This window comes from Nothoprocta perdicaria, unplaced genomic scaffold, assembly GCF_003342845.1.
Source record: "Nothoprocta perdicaria isolate Ctin4 unplaced genomic scaffold, notPer1 scaffold_43, whole genome shotgun sequence".
NCBI lineage: Eukaryota > Metazoa > Chordata > Aves > Tinamiformes > Tinamidae > Nothoprocta > Nothoprocta perdicaria.
The window spans coordinates 474650-490911 of record NW_020455677.1 but is presented as its reverse complement, the minus strand read 5'-3'; the positions used below and the strand labels follow the sequence as shown (position 1 = coordinate 490911).

The following is a 16262-nucleotide window of genomic DNA, read 5'->3' as shown; positions in this document are numbered from 1 at the left end:
CAACACAGAAAAAATACATATGAAAGAAACTGTGTTTATTTTTATTTATTTTTTTTACAAAAATAAACAATTTAAGAAACAAAAGCTTTTTTTTCCTGACTGTACAAACTACAAAACAGTATGACATTGGTCACTTTAGCATTTACTTTATTGCTTTCACTGAAAGCAAATTCTCTAGACACACCATGCCTATAAAATGCATTTTATATAGAATTAAGGCTAGCGTTCATTTGCCATTATTAAGGTCATTTACTTCATTCACTCTAAGAATTAGCAAGCAGTGCCTTAGAAAACCAAGGATTTGATGACAAAAAATATGAATAATTGAAAGATATTGATTAAAATAGTACTGTTCCACCAGAGGGATTGCTTTGCCAGTCTGACAGAGACGTGGCTTACTGAACAATTTCAACTTGATTCAACAAAAGTCTTAAGCACAGGCTTAATTGTAAGCATATGCTTAGGCCTAACCCTATTCAGCAAAGCACTCAGCACTTGGGTAAGTCCCTACCCTTTCAGTGGGACTATTCATATGCTTATGTCATTTGCTAGACCTACAACATGGCTCCTTTAAATTAAAAATGAAATTTTATGATAACATTTGAAGCAACAACAAAAAAAAGTAGCTACAGTCTTGCAATTCTAAACATATCTGAGGAAGTTCTCCTTCATTGTGACAATACGTTGGTCTTGCATATTTGAGAGCTTTAGCACAAGTGCTGATTGTCTTCAGTAACATTTGATATTTAGTTTACAAACTGATGTGCTTCAGTTTGCTGTGATTGTACTTGCCCAAATAAATACCAATGCAGAGGATGCAGACTTCCCAGACACGATCAACCTTCATCTCTGTGCAAATACACACAGGTTAGGAAAAGTTATGCTAACCTTGGCTAGAAAAATTAGAGCTGCCAGCTGATTTATAACCAAAATTACACCCTAACAGTGTATCATATTTTGTATTTTGCTTTGTTGTAAAAATCACATTTTCAAAATGTTGTTTTATTGCACATTCATCCTGGTCATGCAGGTTATTTCTTTAAAGTTTTGTTTAGCACTCTATAGATTAGAATGAGTAATAGTGCAATTATCTCCCCGGCCACAGCCGTCCTACACCTAACAGCTGCCTATATTTATACACAAACAGCTCTTGTCACTCACGAGTCAAACTGAGCCACTTTAGCTGTCAGCCTGTCACTTTCACATATGTTATCTTGTCAGGATCAGGCACGATAGGATTTGAGGCCATCTTGAAGAAGACGAGCTGCCGACCTGAACAGGGCGGGAAAGGGAATGAAAAGGGGGGGAAAAAAGTCATTAGAAGTGATGAGCCAATTGCCTGTTTTGAAACACTGACATTTCATCTTCTTTAGGGAACCTGAGACTAAACTCTTCAACTGGTTTAAAACTGAAATGTTTTCATTTAAAATTGCACTGTGTCCCTTAGTTTCAGTATGTTTACTAGTAGATAATTACGATCATATAGCATATTGACATCCCAATATAACTGAGGGAAAGGTCTGAAGATTTTACAAATTGCACATCATCCTTGGAAATGTGTTCAAGGACTCTCCCATCAATATAAACATGTTTGGGTTCAGGCCTTAAAGGAAGGGCATTCATTTGACTGTAGAGGGACAGTATCATCTTTGCTTGGATCTGTGTAAATGTGAGCTGCACCACGTGTGTTAAATTTTACTTACCCTGAACTCCCTCTTGCCCAACACTTGCAAACCAGATGCCCGGACTACTGACCAAATTTCCACCTCAAACTTCCACGTTTTGGGGGACTCAAGAGCTCATACATCAGAATGACATGGCAAAGCTGATAATAAATAAGATTTACAGTACTGCTACTCGGACTCATTTGCTTTTAATATTGCAACAGGAAACAGGACCTGCTCTAAACTTCCTATGAATTTCCATTTGCCCTAAGACTTTTTTTTTTAGTATCTTATTTAACTTTAGTGGTCCAACTACAGATAGTGTGACATGACAAGCTAATAGTCCCTGGCAAGGTTAATATAAAATATCTTTTTCTGGGGCAAAGTCCCTGTTCCCTTCTCTGAGAAGCATAACAATTTCAGAAAGCTACAGCAGCACAGTCCAAAACACTCTGATATGTGGGAAATTTCTGAAGTTTCTATTCAACTGTAATGCTTTCAGAGACAGGGGCCCACACTGAGCTTATAGAAGTTTGTCTTGATGTACATTTATGTTGTTCACCTAAGCACAATGAAAATACCCAACTGCACACAGGATCCAATTTGATGTTAAGAATTAAGACATGCCAAGATCTCAGTTTTACTGAAAGAGAGATGAGTCTTGGAGCCTAAGTTACATGCCACCCAAGAAGTCTATGGCAGGGGAAGGACTTAAATCAGCCACTGTTCCTTTCCTAGACGAGAGCAGGGGAGCCAGCCAGGCCGTAGCCTTGGCGGTTTGGGGTGGGAGAGCAGCTATGGGTGACAATGACACACAGCACTCCTTGCATGTTACCAAACACCATGTGCATTTGAATGTCCACCAACAGTCATCTCAGATTCTCAGTAGACATTTGCAACATATTAATTTCTCAGATTACTGTGAAAATTCCTCGAAATAAGCTTACACTCGGTTCAGAAACAGGGAGACACATTCTACACTAATGTGAATCGGCACTGACTGAGTGACTTCAGTGGGACCACACCGCAACTACGAGGCTCACAGAACTCTTGGGAAATGTATTTATCCCTCCAAGCCAGCCATACTCTGTTACACAAGACAAGAAGTTGAGCTGTGGTGGCAAGCAGGGCTTTCCCCTCCAAAGTTCTTCATAGCCATGATACAGAGCGCTGGGCACTTCCATTTCTCTCTGGTTTTGAACAGTGCCTCCTTTCTGTCCTCGAGCCAAACCCAGGCCGAGGGAAGCACACCATTCCCATCAGAAGCCAGGCATCGCCTACATCACTCGGAAAGTCCCAGCTGGTTGGATGCGTGGGAGAACCTGTTTGATTTTGTGTCAAACCGCAACAACCATGCGGACTGGAAAGATTTATTTAAATCCAGATGCTGGGCCACATCCTGCACATTTAACTGCAGAAACAAGTCACGGACTTTTGTTGTTTCTGCTGCTGCATTTTAAAATAAAGCTTGGGATCCCCAAGCTGGGGAATCCTATGGCCCACATGCAGCAGCCCTTGATTCCAGCTCCTTGGAGGCCAGCCACAGATTCCTATTCCCCAACAAGGCAAAGAAAAGCCCATCGAGAGCCAAGCTCTACTGAAGCTGAAACTTCAGAAATGATCCTATTTCTGGCTGCTGATGGTGGCTCCCATAGACAAGCACAGTATGTTCCTCAAACTGTGTTAAAACACTGCTTCACTGAAAGCAGCCAGAATGAGATTCAGCTGCTGTTTCTCTTGAGCAGCATCCATGACCTACCTGTCCAAGTCGTCTGGTTGGTTAAGACAAAAGCTTTGCACTGCGAGTAGCTGTCGCAGATCTCCATGGCTTCGTTGACGTCAAACACGGAGAGGAGGCAGCCCTTGTGATGGTACGACGGCCAGCATCTGTAGTTCTCATCGGGAATAAAAGCTTCAGGCACTCGCTTGTACTCTGCAATTAACCGGAGCAAAGCAATCACTTCAAGAGCTCTAGCCTAACCGAGGCGTTTTTTACTCCATAAAGTTTATTATAAAAACTTAGCAGAGGGAGATGTGATGGAAAAGGTGAACAGCTAGATTGAAGCAGCACCATTTTAGTTCCAAATGTGCTTAGAGCTCTGCACCTTATTTTGCTTTTCCTTTTTTCCTTTCACCTTTTTTTCCCTCCTAGAAAGTGTCTGTAAATAAACAGCCTGTGCACAAAACGCTTTTTCCCTTTCCCCACTGCGCAGACGAGGCTTTGATTTTATTAGGAGTTTTACAGGAAGAATGTCCTTTTGAATAAACAGCATCCACTTGAATGAACTGACTCACTGTCCTACTTCTCAACAGGGAGCGGGATTGTCAGGGTGAGACCCAGCCAGGCGTTCCCAGCCCTCCCTCCCCGTTAGAAGAGCCTGCTATTTTCCTCCAGCCCCTTTAGAGCAGGAAGAAAAGCCAGGCTTTTAATTAAGCAAACTTTTTTTTTGCTTGCTCAGACCAGCACAAAAGAGGACTTGCTTGATGGGCCTCCGAGAGAAGAAAAACCCAGCGCACGAGGCATGTCCGCTCGGTGCCCGCCCAGCGCCGCGGCGCTGCCGCCACTGCCTCGGCCTCCTTGGCTGCCGTTCAGTCTCCCTTGCCTTTATGAGCTGCCTCTTGTTCCCTGCACGCGGCTCCTCTCGGCTTCCCCGCTGCTTAGGGGGGCTCTCTAATGAATGCACCGGCAAACTTCACTAATCGTTTATAAATATTGCCGTTTAGCTTCCAGGCACACAAATGGATGGTTCTGCCTCCCCACCCGCCCCTGCACCCTGTTCAAAAGGGGAAATACATTCTGGGTTTCTTCTAATTGTATCTATTATGGAAATCGGAGCTGCCTACCCTGACTCACAGCCTATTCTCCAGGCATTTTGGTTCACGCGTTTTCTGCCTGACGTTGCAGATTCAGCCCGCTAGCATTTCAGGCAGCGCATTATATGAACACCCCAAGTCAGAGGCCAACGTGTCTACCAGACTCTGAATCTGTAATTGTATTACAGTTAACAAAAGGTATTATACATCAGCAAGTGCTCATTCACCCCACCCATTCTGAAACAGTGGAAAAGAAATGCAGAAAATGCACTATTTTCTAAGCACTGCTCATCAGAAGTATCATAAGAAACATTCACCAACTGGAAGCTAAAGCGGAGCTGATCATGTGCCACCTAGTCAAAGGTAAAAAGCTTGACTCAGAAAAGGGAGACTCACACTCACAAGGAAGAAAAAGAAACACAGAACCAGTAGTTTCACTTATAAATGTCCATTCTGCTGCAAAAATATGCATACATTTCTTTGGAAGAAAAGTAGTTGCATAAATCAGAACTGCTACTGACTGGATAGGTAATAGCCCTTCTTTTCCTGATTTCTGTATAAATTGGATGAGGCCAATAATTCTGGAGTGAAGTTCAATGATACTCTCTCTCTCTCTCTCTCTCTCTCTCTGACAACTGCTGAATATTGTACCCTACAGCCAAGGTCAGTAAAATGGTGGGTGCAAATGAGATGCCAAGATGCCAACTCACCACTGCCTGCGCCACATATAACCACTTATACCAGTGAGTGTGACAGGCTGGCGGGATATATAACGTGACCAGAGAGGTGCCGCGTGGCACTGAACGGCCCCAAACCCCATAGCACGGCCACAAAGCAGTGCCGTTGGCCGCAGCAGCAGAACACGAGCTGGTCTCACGAGCTCGCGACGCTCGGAGGGACCCGTCCCAGCTCACGAGCTCGCCCGGTGCCACGGCCAGCCCTTGGCATGCACTCAGCAACGCCACTGCCACGCTGTGTATTTCTCTCCATGTAAGGCAGGAGCCTGGCTCACTGCTCACTTTTGAAACTCCCCTAGTCACAGCTGTGCCTCCTAGTAGGCCTGTAGTACTTTCTTCCCTCTCTTCCTATTACAACCACTTTGAGCTAGGCTCTTGGCTGACTTCAACAGGTTTCGAAAGCACAACGGTGATTTACACGAGCTGAGGTCCTGGCCGAGGTGGGGGATAAAGCTCTCCCCTTCTACTGACTTTTCCAAGATGGCTGAGGCTGGTAAATCACTTGGGCAGCCTGGAAATATTAATCAACAGGGATGGGCCAGCAACAGCTGCAATTGTGAAAGTGAGGTCCTATAAACATCCAAGATGATGTTTAGCACATCCTCACCCCGTGGAGGAACACAACCGCAGCCCTTCCTCTCCTCCAGCTCCCTCCTAGACACGGCACGGCGGCAGCGCTGGGCAAGACCTAAAGCAGGAGAGGCACCGTGATCTGCAGTGTTCACCAGGCGCAGCATTCCTGTAAATCACGGAGTGCAACCAAGTTCTTTGGGCCTCCTGCCACTCCTGCCTGCTGGAAATTTAGGAGAGGGGGAAGGCAGCAAAGGAAGCACCAGGACCCTCACAAGTTTCTCTTTCCACCATGTGTTTCTTTCCCCATGAAGAAGGAGCTCCACTGGCATCTCATGCACAAGCCCCTGTTGCAGCAACACCCAAGGCGACTAGCATGGTAGTTCTCTAAACCTGCAGTAGCATTTGGAGTCCCGACAGCCCGATCCCGCAGTCACCTGAGACTCGACACAAGACACCGTCCACCTCCGCTTCCACCAAAGTCAGCAGCAGCGGGCGCCCGACCAGACCTCTGCACAAAGGAGGAAATACCAGAGAGCTTTGCTATCAAAGCAAGGACCATATGGCTGAAGAGGCAGAACTAGCCACATCAGACACTTCTGAACTTCCTTTTCTGCACACAGCTTTTCTTCCTACCACTGGTGTAAGAAGCCTTACAATTTTTTTCCCCTTTAATCGTTCTTTCATGTTCTTTCACACACAGACACGCAGAGCTGAGCGGCTCAGCCAGGCCCTGACATGGTGGCGCAGGCAGAGGCAGGAGGCGGCTCCTCCGTCGCCGGTGGCCGCGGCACCACATGCAGGGTCTGTGTGTCCCTATGTCCCTATGTACCCCGCAGGGTACCCCTCTCACAGAGGGCCGAGAGGGGCAGGGGGTGGCCCAGTCACAGCCCCGCGTCCCTCTCACGCTCCCTGATCCTGCCTCCCCACAAGGCCAACTGGGGACAACCTCTTAAACCATCACTGTCACAAAGACACACAGGAACCCATGTGTCCATATGTGTTTTTACATCCTTATGGATGCTTCATAGGAACCAGCAACTCACTGCAACACCGAATGAGTGCTGGTCTGAGGAACTGCTGCTTTCTGCAGGTTCAGCTTTATTGAGAGTATGGCAACGCAGCTGCCTCCCTAAGTTGCAAAGTGAAGGTAAATATCTTTGGAATCTCTTGTTTACACTACAACAAATTAGGCAGCTGGCCCCTTAGTCCTTATTCGCACATGTTATGAAGAAAGGGACTCTTCCCACATCAGGTAGGAGAAGGAAGGGCACTCCTGAAGGATGCCCCTTGATTAGCGTGTCCCAGCAGTGGCAGCACCTCCTGTTTTCTCTTGTGCTCTATCCACAGCAGCCAGCAGTAAATTAAAGCTCACCCCTGTGTCTGTATGGCTAAGACGGCTCTCAGTCGAGGGCTCCTCAGATACACGCCCAAACTACACAGGAGGCAAATGCCTAACCTGCACGAGATATCTAACACAAGGTGAATCCAAAGGTGGATATTCTCTGCACTAATATTAAGTGCTCTTGGCCTACTACGCAAACTTTGCTCAGTAATCCTTTGCCGACAAGCACAGCTACAGCCCTTTGCTTCATGCTTCTGCAATCACAGAATCACAGAACAATCCTGGAGAGTGTTCAAGGTGAATGCTGAATTAGGCATCTGGAAAAAAATACTCCAGCAAAAACTTATCTTAGGTCACAGACGCAGGGAAGTTGAACAGGCCTTAATGTCAACCCCATCAAACATGAGCTAGAGCACTGGGCTTTCCTTTTTCCTTGAAATGACTGCCCTGGTCAGTCCAGTGCAGCTACTTGGCCAGTTCAGCAACACTGCACTGGCTTCAAGGCAGCTCCAGCTCAGGCTTTTGTCCTGCCAAGACCTGAAACTTGCTTAAATGGAGCCCGTGGAATTTGAAGGCTCACGGCAGTAAATCACATCATAAAAAGGTCAAAGTTCTGGTCGATTTCCAGACTAATGGTGTTTAAAACCAATAAATACTTGCCTAATACTATAAATGCAGCCATAAATTTACACTTTTGCATACATATACGTAGTTTGACACAGAGTATATGAAGTCCATCACAGCAATAGCAAGGAATAGATGAGAGAAATGCAAGATGTTCTTACCACTATCACCACGAGAAAAGAATCCTGTTTTTCCCCATCTGATTTTCTGAGTATTGAAGCAAATAAAAAGTAATGCAGTAAAAGTGGTCTTGATGGCACTTATGACAGACTTGCTCCAACTTATAAGTGGGAGCCGATTCATTGCTCATAGTTATAAAAATAAATCTCAGGAGGAAACATTTTTCCTGCTGCATTTTTCCTGTTTATGTTTCCATAAACATTTTGAAATTTCAAACTATCTTCCTTTGCAGAATCGAGGCAAATCTCTGACTTTTTGTTTCCAGATTTAATAGTTTTTAAATGCTTTTTAAAGCTTGTGATAGTTGATGAAAACAGACTGTTTCAATCTGCCCAAAGCCTCCATTTCCAAGTCAACCTCTTTATTTAAAAAAAAGTAATTATAAGCTAATGGGGACCATGGAACAATAAAAATAACCCAACAATGGAATCATAAAACAATCTTTGTATTTTGTATTTTCTCAGCTCAATAAAGAAAATCATTGAGAAATTGTCCATCCTGTAAAAAAAAAAGTTTCATTTTCATCAAGTTGAAAAATTCTGTTCAAAAAGTATTGTGTTGAAAACTTATGAGTCAGCTCTCAACACGAATCAAGAAACTTCAACTAAGTTGTACACAGAGTTGGTGTAAGAGCAGAATTAAGTCTCTGCTTTGAGTCAGTCCTATCAATCCCCATTCACTGCAAGCAGCAAGAACAAAATTAGGCTGATCTACACACTAGCCAGTGCAAGATGAGTACTTTTTCAGGACAGGTAAAAGGGGCATCTCTATAGTCAGTCTGCAGGATGACTGACCAGTGCAAAAACCCTAAAAGAAAGGCAATACTTAAAAATCTGAACTATCAAAAATAACCTATGCTGTCCCAAAGCCAACTATAATCTATAAACATACTAATTTTCACCATACTAGACTGAATCATATAAATAACTCCACAAGTATATTATAAACTATGTGAAACCGCCTGTGGTTTCCCCCTTTTAGCTTGTTTGAGTCACCCTAAATCTGACTTTAATCAGTCCTAATGACCGTTCATTTCAGCCACAGCAGCCAGATTGCATTTTTACTACCCGCTACAGCTACTAGTTGGAAAATTGCCCAGTTTTCTCTTCTAGTTATCACCTGCCAATACTGCACGGGTCAATGACACAGACGTAACAATGTTCATCCTTGAAACAAAATTTTTTCCTCCTTCCTCTTTTCCTCCACTCTAGCATGAATCTGTATTTTTTTTAATTGCTTTGCTTGCAATTAAGCAGAAAAGCCTTGAATCCAACAATCTCATTTAAATGTAGCATTGAGCAATATTTCGCTATACAAAGTCCCACTGACTCCCAGGGAGATTCTGAACAGAATCAGATTTGAAATAGATAATAAATACACTTTTGTTTCAATATAATTTGTTTTATGCTAAGATTTCCCCATGCTTCAATACATTCTTCAGCACTCATTCTTCAGACAACAGGCTTCATAAAAGCTCATGTACCATTGTGCTATGGGAAGCTGGGTTTTTTTGCTATGTCTGAGGAAAGGGGACATTAAAGGTAACATGAGTGTCTCTGCCTTAAAATCCTTCTGATAAATATCAGCTGTTTGGAATGACAGAAAGTTCTGGCAAGGCACTTATTTGCCATGCTGCTTCTCTGCGTGTGTTCTTCACTCTTTGGCTGCTTCATGCATGCAGGCTGCAAGCTACGCACCCTTTTTATGTCCTCCCATTGAGCTTGCAGTAGTTGCACATGTAAAGCAGTATGTGTAGTGCCACTGAAACACAAATAAGAGAATTCTATGACATGTTACAGTGTATTCCAGCACTGCACAGCTGGACTCTTTCCTGTCTTGTGCCCCACGATGCAGGGCCATTGCTGCGGGGCTGCAGCTACAGCAGCATCACGGCTCTGAGGCCATTTCTGCCCCTCACACCCCTTCATGAGAGGCATCCACGGAACGCCAGAAACGCTCGTAAGCGGCGCTTGGCTGGCTCGCTCATGAAACCAACGATGCTGATGCACGAGTCCAAAGGTGTACAGGGCTGCATGCACGCATACAGGTGCATTTACATTTGAAGATAGACACCTGCAGGACTTTAAAAAGATACTTGATGACTTCATTTGTCCTTTTCGAAGGAACTGAGAGCTTAGCCCAGCAGCAAAAAATTATTTTGCTGTAAGTAGCCGAGTTTGGCCTCAAGAAGTTTAGCAGCAGACAGCGGAAACCAGAGCAGAAGACACCACTGAGAGGGTAACACGCAGTCCTTGCACCATGGCACGGGTGCCCGTGGCTGCTCTCCTTACCCCTTTGCTCACCACAGAGCTGCCTTGGCATCCCTGGAAAAGGGAGGCCGCTAAAGCAGGAGCCGGGGCTACGAGGGCTGCCCCGCAGGGTGCTTCAGCCTGCCATAGGACACACGAGCTGCCCAAGTGCTCAGCAGCCCTGCAAAACCTCTGTCCCGCACATGCACGTGCACACAAGCACACTTGCCCTACTTGACTCCAGTCATTCCTGCAGAGATTTACCATTTCCTAAGCAGGTTGCCATAGTGACCCTGGAAAATGTTTTTTTAAAAACACTGCCCTACTGTAAATGTTTACATACAGCATAATCCTGCCAAATTGTCTCGAGACAAAGGGAACCACAACGTGCCTTTATGTCCAGCCTCCCGGCTTTTTTCACCCTGCGAATGTACTCTCAGCTAACAACAGGGGCTAATTACAGCTTTCTGTGGGCTTGCACTGCCTTAGGCCTAATAATGGGTCATCTATTAGCTTTAATGAATAACAAAGCTATCGGATTTACTAGCGTTAGCTGATTTCACGCATTTCTGAGTAAATTCTGAGTTAACTGAAAGGCCGGGACTTAGCTCAAGGGCCAGACATCCAGTTGGTACAAATCAGTGTCAGTTGATTGAAGTAATAAAAGTTTTGGTACTTCGGCAGGACTTTACAGATGAACATCGGTTGTTGGGGCTTTTTTTTATAGTTTTCCTGAATCTTGATAAGTAAAGGAACAATTTAATCATTGTAGATAACATATGTGAAAGCAGGAACCATGGATTTCTTTTAATTCACATTCTTATTGCAGCAAGCAAGGCCAACAGTCAACGAAATTTAAAGGTATTTGCTCATGGTGTTGCTTTAAACACTGTAATGTTCCTATACCAACATTAACAGTGGTGTGATTTATGATTACAGAACACATACATAGCTATCGAATGTCTCCCGTGCCTCTGCTCCGTTTCTAAGATACTAAAGCAAAGTCCAGAGCATAATATAATTTACAGCACTATAAAATGTTTTACAGCTGAAGCACAGTGAAAGCTTAATATCCAAGACCTTCTGTAATATGACTATGTCATCTTGTTAAACATTATTTACGGGAACACTAGGACTGACAAGGACTTCCTTCGTGTCACTTTCCTACTGATTATCAATATCACCTTTCGCACTTCATGGTGCTCATAGGGGGAGGCCTTCCGTTCAAAAACATAAGTTCACAGAGATAACAGCCTGTTTCCTAAAAGTTTATATTTTAATTATGTCCTTAGATCACTTGCCCAAGATCACGATCTCTTCCTTTCTAATAAGAATTTATAACATTCCATTCAAGACAGTGGATAATTCAAAACATCGAGACTTTTAAGGCAAATTCTCAAGCGTCATTACCTGAAATTTCTCTTTTTTCTTCTTTTTCTTTTAAAAGAAAAAAGTCTGTATTTCTTGAATGTAAATTCTCTTCTAATTTTGCCTTTATATGAATATCCACCAGAGACGTTTTTCTCGCATTGAGAAATTAATTCTCGTCTTTTCTGCCACTAAGAGGGTAAAAAACTCAGGAAGTGCTCACTTTCTGAGACTCCCATCATCTGAAGGAGAGTCTGTATGAACTTGGACCTGCAAGACCTTGACACTGTGGTATGTGAATGCAGAGTCCTGATTAACTCTGATCTGGTCTCACAACCAAACCATAATGTCCAGTTTTAACTTAATCTAACACTGGATTGCTATATTCCATTCCAAAATTCCAAAATTTCCATTTTACTCTATAACGAACAAAAAAACCCCTCCATAACCATAAAAATATTGTCCTTTGTTATCTGAGTGTAACACAGTGATCCCCTGAAGTCTAAACAGGGTCAAAGTACTACTGCCATTTGCAAAGGTATCACACATTTTGACTAGCTCCTCTTCCACTACCACCCAGTTATATAAAATACAGAATTTCTTCCAGCGTTCAGCCCTGGTTTAGCTGGGCTAGGAAGTCAACTCAATTAGGAGTTGGAATACCCAGCCATTGAAGAGAGGTGGACACGAAGCTTCTTTGCACATCACTATCACCCTCCTCTCCTGCTGTGTAATGCCAAATGAGAAGAGTTTCTCATTTATTGAATGGTCTTTGGACTGGAAGCATTAAAAAACCAACCTCAGCTTGACTTTACAAGTGATATATTAGTTAGGAGAGGAATGTATGTGGAATAAAAGTGATATGAATGAGTACATAGGGCTATTTTCACTCTTACAGTATGACTTTTCCATCTTTTTCTGGCGAGGAAAAGGAGCCTTAAAACAGAAATAAATTACAATGCCTTTTCTGTTTGGGTAAAGTGGCCTTAGAACAAACAAGAAGCGGGCCTGCACATCTTAAAGATGTGGCAGCTAAGTCTGAAAATATATCTCCTGTAAGCATAAGCTCTGCTAACACATCTGATTTCTCAGGCTTCTTATAGGTTGAGATCTTTTACATATCGAGATTTTTACACTCATGAGCAAACTATGTTACTTTAAGCTTCCAGATTATTTTCAACGTCTTTGCTGATGCTGCAGACTACCTAGGTCCCCAAGAAGCATCTTTAAAGTAAAAAGGACAACTTGCACAGGAAAACATTACTAACCTTGAGCAAGGGTAGCAGATTCTATGTTATATTGTCCAGGACTCCATGGAATTAAACTAACACAAAAATGCGTATTTATTATAGGAGCCAGGAATACAGGAAGCTCTGCTCTGTATTACTAGAAACTTGCACTGTCAGGTTTACTGCTACTGTCCTCAACTTTTCTCCCTTCATATTGTCCTGATACGGTGGTTAAATCTGGAATCAACCAGCATCATACAAAAACTTGGGCGCTCCTGGCACTTCTTCAACAAAGGACGTGCTTGTACTATTGATTGTACTGCTGAAAATAATTTTGCTGTGTTGACAGGCATCACTCAGCACTGACTGCGATGAAAAGCTGAAAATTACAAAGTTAAATGAACACCTGCAACAATTTTCCTGCCAGTTTTACAACAAAATAAATATTGAATTATTTCTGATAAGTGGGTCAAATTCATCCCTGGTGTCATGGCCCCTTGAGGATAACAGTGCTATGACAGGAATGAATTTGGCTGCTGTGTCTTTCAGAGAGAAAATGCTCCACTGCCCTTTTTAAGTGGTCTGTGCCAACATTCGTCTTCATTTCGAACCCATCTCTCCTCCTTTACAATGTTTTTGCAGTCGAGAATGTCAACAGTCTGACATGAATATTGCATATGCACAAAAAATAATTTGTGCAACAGCTTTTTCGATTGTTTGGCTTAACAGACATTTCCATTTCTGTGTAGACTTATTTGAAATGTATCACTCCATCAGGGATCCTTCTGTAAAGAAGATGCTTCCCTTTATATCAGAGTTGCTTGGAGAGTATTTACATACCTGTTGCGCTAGAGAGGAGATTTATGAAGAAGATGCTACTGTGCAGCTTCATTTTCAACTCAGGCCTTTCTGTTATCCTATTGCTAGCAGAAGCTGGGAGATACAGTATCCTTCCCTTGTAAAGCAAGGAAAAACTTTATTCTTTCAATCTAGTCAAGTCTGAAAGAAGTTCCTGTAAGTCTCAGGAAATCCACAAAGGAACAGGGTACCTTTATGCCCTAATGCATGAAAATACCTGTTTGAATCTTCCCATCAGCTCCTGTTTGGGAAAGTTCTCACACTCACACAGTGGGGAAGTGTTTGGATGTGCTGCACCTCTCAGCATTAGTTTACAAAACAGGTTTCCCACAGGTCTGCTGCTATGGAGGGCAGTGCTCCAAGGTCTTTCCCTCTTCTCCAGAAGACCCTGCCTGCACCTACAGAGATCTGACTAGCTTATTTAGTGAAGGGAGCTTCAAAAGGCGCCCAGGAAGCAAGAACCATACCTGAAACCATCTCATACTGGAAACCATTTCATATTTGACTTCACATGCATAGTTTCAAAAACCTTTGAGCCTCCATTTTTTTTCCTGAATATTTTCCCTTTCAAACCTCAAACAAAGGACAAAGCAGAATCTCTAATTTTAAATTCTGAAAAAGAATACTTTACCAGTTTTTGGTATTCGGGTAGTGTTCTGTAAGTACTCTCCACTCTTATATAAATTCAAAACTCTTTCTAGCTGAGCTGCTGTTTCATCTATTCCCCAGTGAAGTTCTCCTTTAAAAGTACAGGAAAAAAAAAAAAAAAAAAAAGAATTATTTAGATGAGCAGCAATCTTTGCAGAAGTAAAGAGAGGTTGCATTCAGACCAAGTCCTAGGCATCAGAAGTTGGGGTGCCCTAATTTAGGACGGTGCCATGATGTGAACATATAGTCCATTAGGTAATACAAAGTGGCTACCCAATTGGTTTCCACAGGAATTAATTGTATTTGAATTGTTGTTCATGAGATTGCTACTGAAGCACATATGAAGACACAACACATCCTTATACTGAAGTAGTATGGAAGAAGTATGCAGGTCTTAGTTAAACCTCAAAATATGATTTCACTGATATTCAGGACTACTCTTGCCTTCTCTCTCTGAGGGAATTTTATCCTGTATAAAAGGGCAACCTGGCTCGGTTGCAATCAACATGAAAGCAGCATCCCCCACTTCCCAAGCATGACAGTCACACGAGAGAAAAAGGTACTTGGCATTAGTACCTGTAGTGTGTTTACCTGTTGCGTTGACTATCTTATCCAATAACGGTCTCAGTGAGGATGGAGCACTGTGTGGCAGAAGATATGTGAAAAAGAACCTGTAATGGAAAAATAACCCATATTGAGAAAAAAGTTTACAAGTTTACACGTGTCTGGTAACTATGGAACAACATAAGGAATAAAATTCCAATTGTTCATAAGCCACCAACCTATTCAGGAAATATAATCATATTCTATAGTCAAATAAATGTATAATTGATACTATTCACACAGTTGTCTGGCATACACCTAGACCAAGCTGTTCCATACAAGGCCGCCTTGTAACCAAGTGTAAATGTTCCATTAATACAGAAATTTGCTGTGAATCCCCATGGATTGTGACTATTTGCAGAGCAAACTAACAGAACACCATCTACCTTGGAAGCCGTGGGGGGGCTTTCAAACCCTGTAAGAGCACAACTCAGATTTCTGTTCATTTCATTCGAGTATTATTTTCTTTTCTACAGTTTTCTTGAGCATTAAAACGAACAGTGAGGACAAAACCTTCTCCCACTGCTGCAATGCCACTGCAATTCAGGATGCCTGCTGTGTTCTCACCACTAATCTGAACTCCAGCATGTTCACGTGGATAGTCCTGTTGGATGCAGGGCCTCTGTCAAACACAGCAATAATGATTCAAGTGACTTTGCTCTGTTTTGTGCACATATAAAAAAAAGTACTAGAGCAATTCTAGGTCACCCACATCATAAAGGTCTACAAGTTTACACATTCTTCTCACAGTATCAAATGATTCTTTTAACTGCTCCTAAACTATCCATTCTCAATCACTGTTGGTAAAATACTGTGAAAACCTAAATGTTGGTATCTTTACAAAACACCTCTCTTATGACTCGGAGAAGGAGGGATGTAAAATAACAATATCTTTTTTAAGGTACACTCAATTTCACAGGGTTCCTCTGCATTTCTATCACTCTGCCAATATTACTAACTACTACAAACTGGATGTCATAGCAACATAAGATAAAGATGGACAGTCAAGATCTCGTCATATAAACAGAAGTATCAGACATAAATATTGGGTAATGAGCAGAACAGTAACATAATTGGGAAATTGCCCTGCTTTATATCTAAGCTGCAAAGCAAAGTAAATGTTTTTTTCACATACAGAGACCACTGTCAAACAGAAACCTACAGTGACTCATACTCAGGAGAGAGAATAACAGATGTCTTACATAAGCACAAATTAAAAAATTGAGTTACTGATAGCAGAAGTTGCTTATTGAGCTGACATAGTCCACATACACAATGAATATTTTGCTGAGATTTTAGCTTACATTATGGAAGAGCAAAATTTATCTGTTGCAAAAAGAAATATTTATGATTTTCACAAGCACCATTTTCCA

At 42.5% G+C, this 16262-nt stretch overlaps 1 protein-coding gene across 1 annotated transcript in view; it reads right to left on the bottom strand.

Annotated features, from left to right (window-relative positions):
• Positions 1 to 332: 332 nt before the first annotated feature.
• PKDCC (protein kinase domain containing, cytoplasmic) overlaps positions 333 to 16262 on the bottom strand; it is a 30857-nt gene continuing 14927 nt past the window's right edge. The window contains exons 4-8 of the mRNA XM_026046293.1: positions 14878 to 14957; positions 14270 to 14377; positions 3424 to 3597; positions 1162 to 1272; positions 333 to 849 (exon numbers count right to left, since the gene is read on the bottom strand). Of these exons, the coding sequence (XP_025902078.1) occupies positions 1187 to 1272; positions 3424 to 3597; positions 14270 to 14377; positions 14878 to 14957 (448 nt within the window). The 3' untranslated portion in view covers positions 333 to 849; positions 1162 to 1186. The remainder of the gene's footprint in view (positions 850 to 1161; positions 1273 to 3423; positions 3598 to 14269; positions 14378 to 14877; positions 14958 to 16262) is intronic.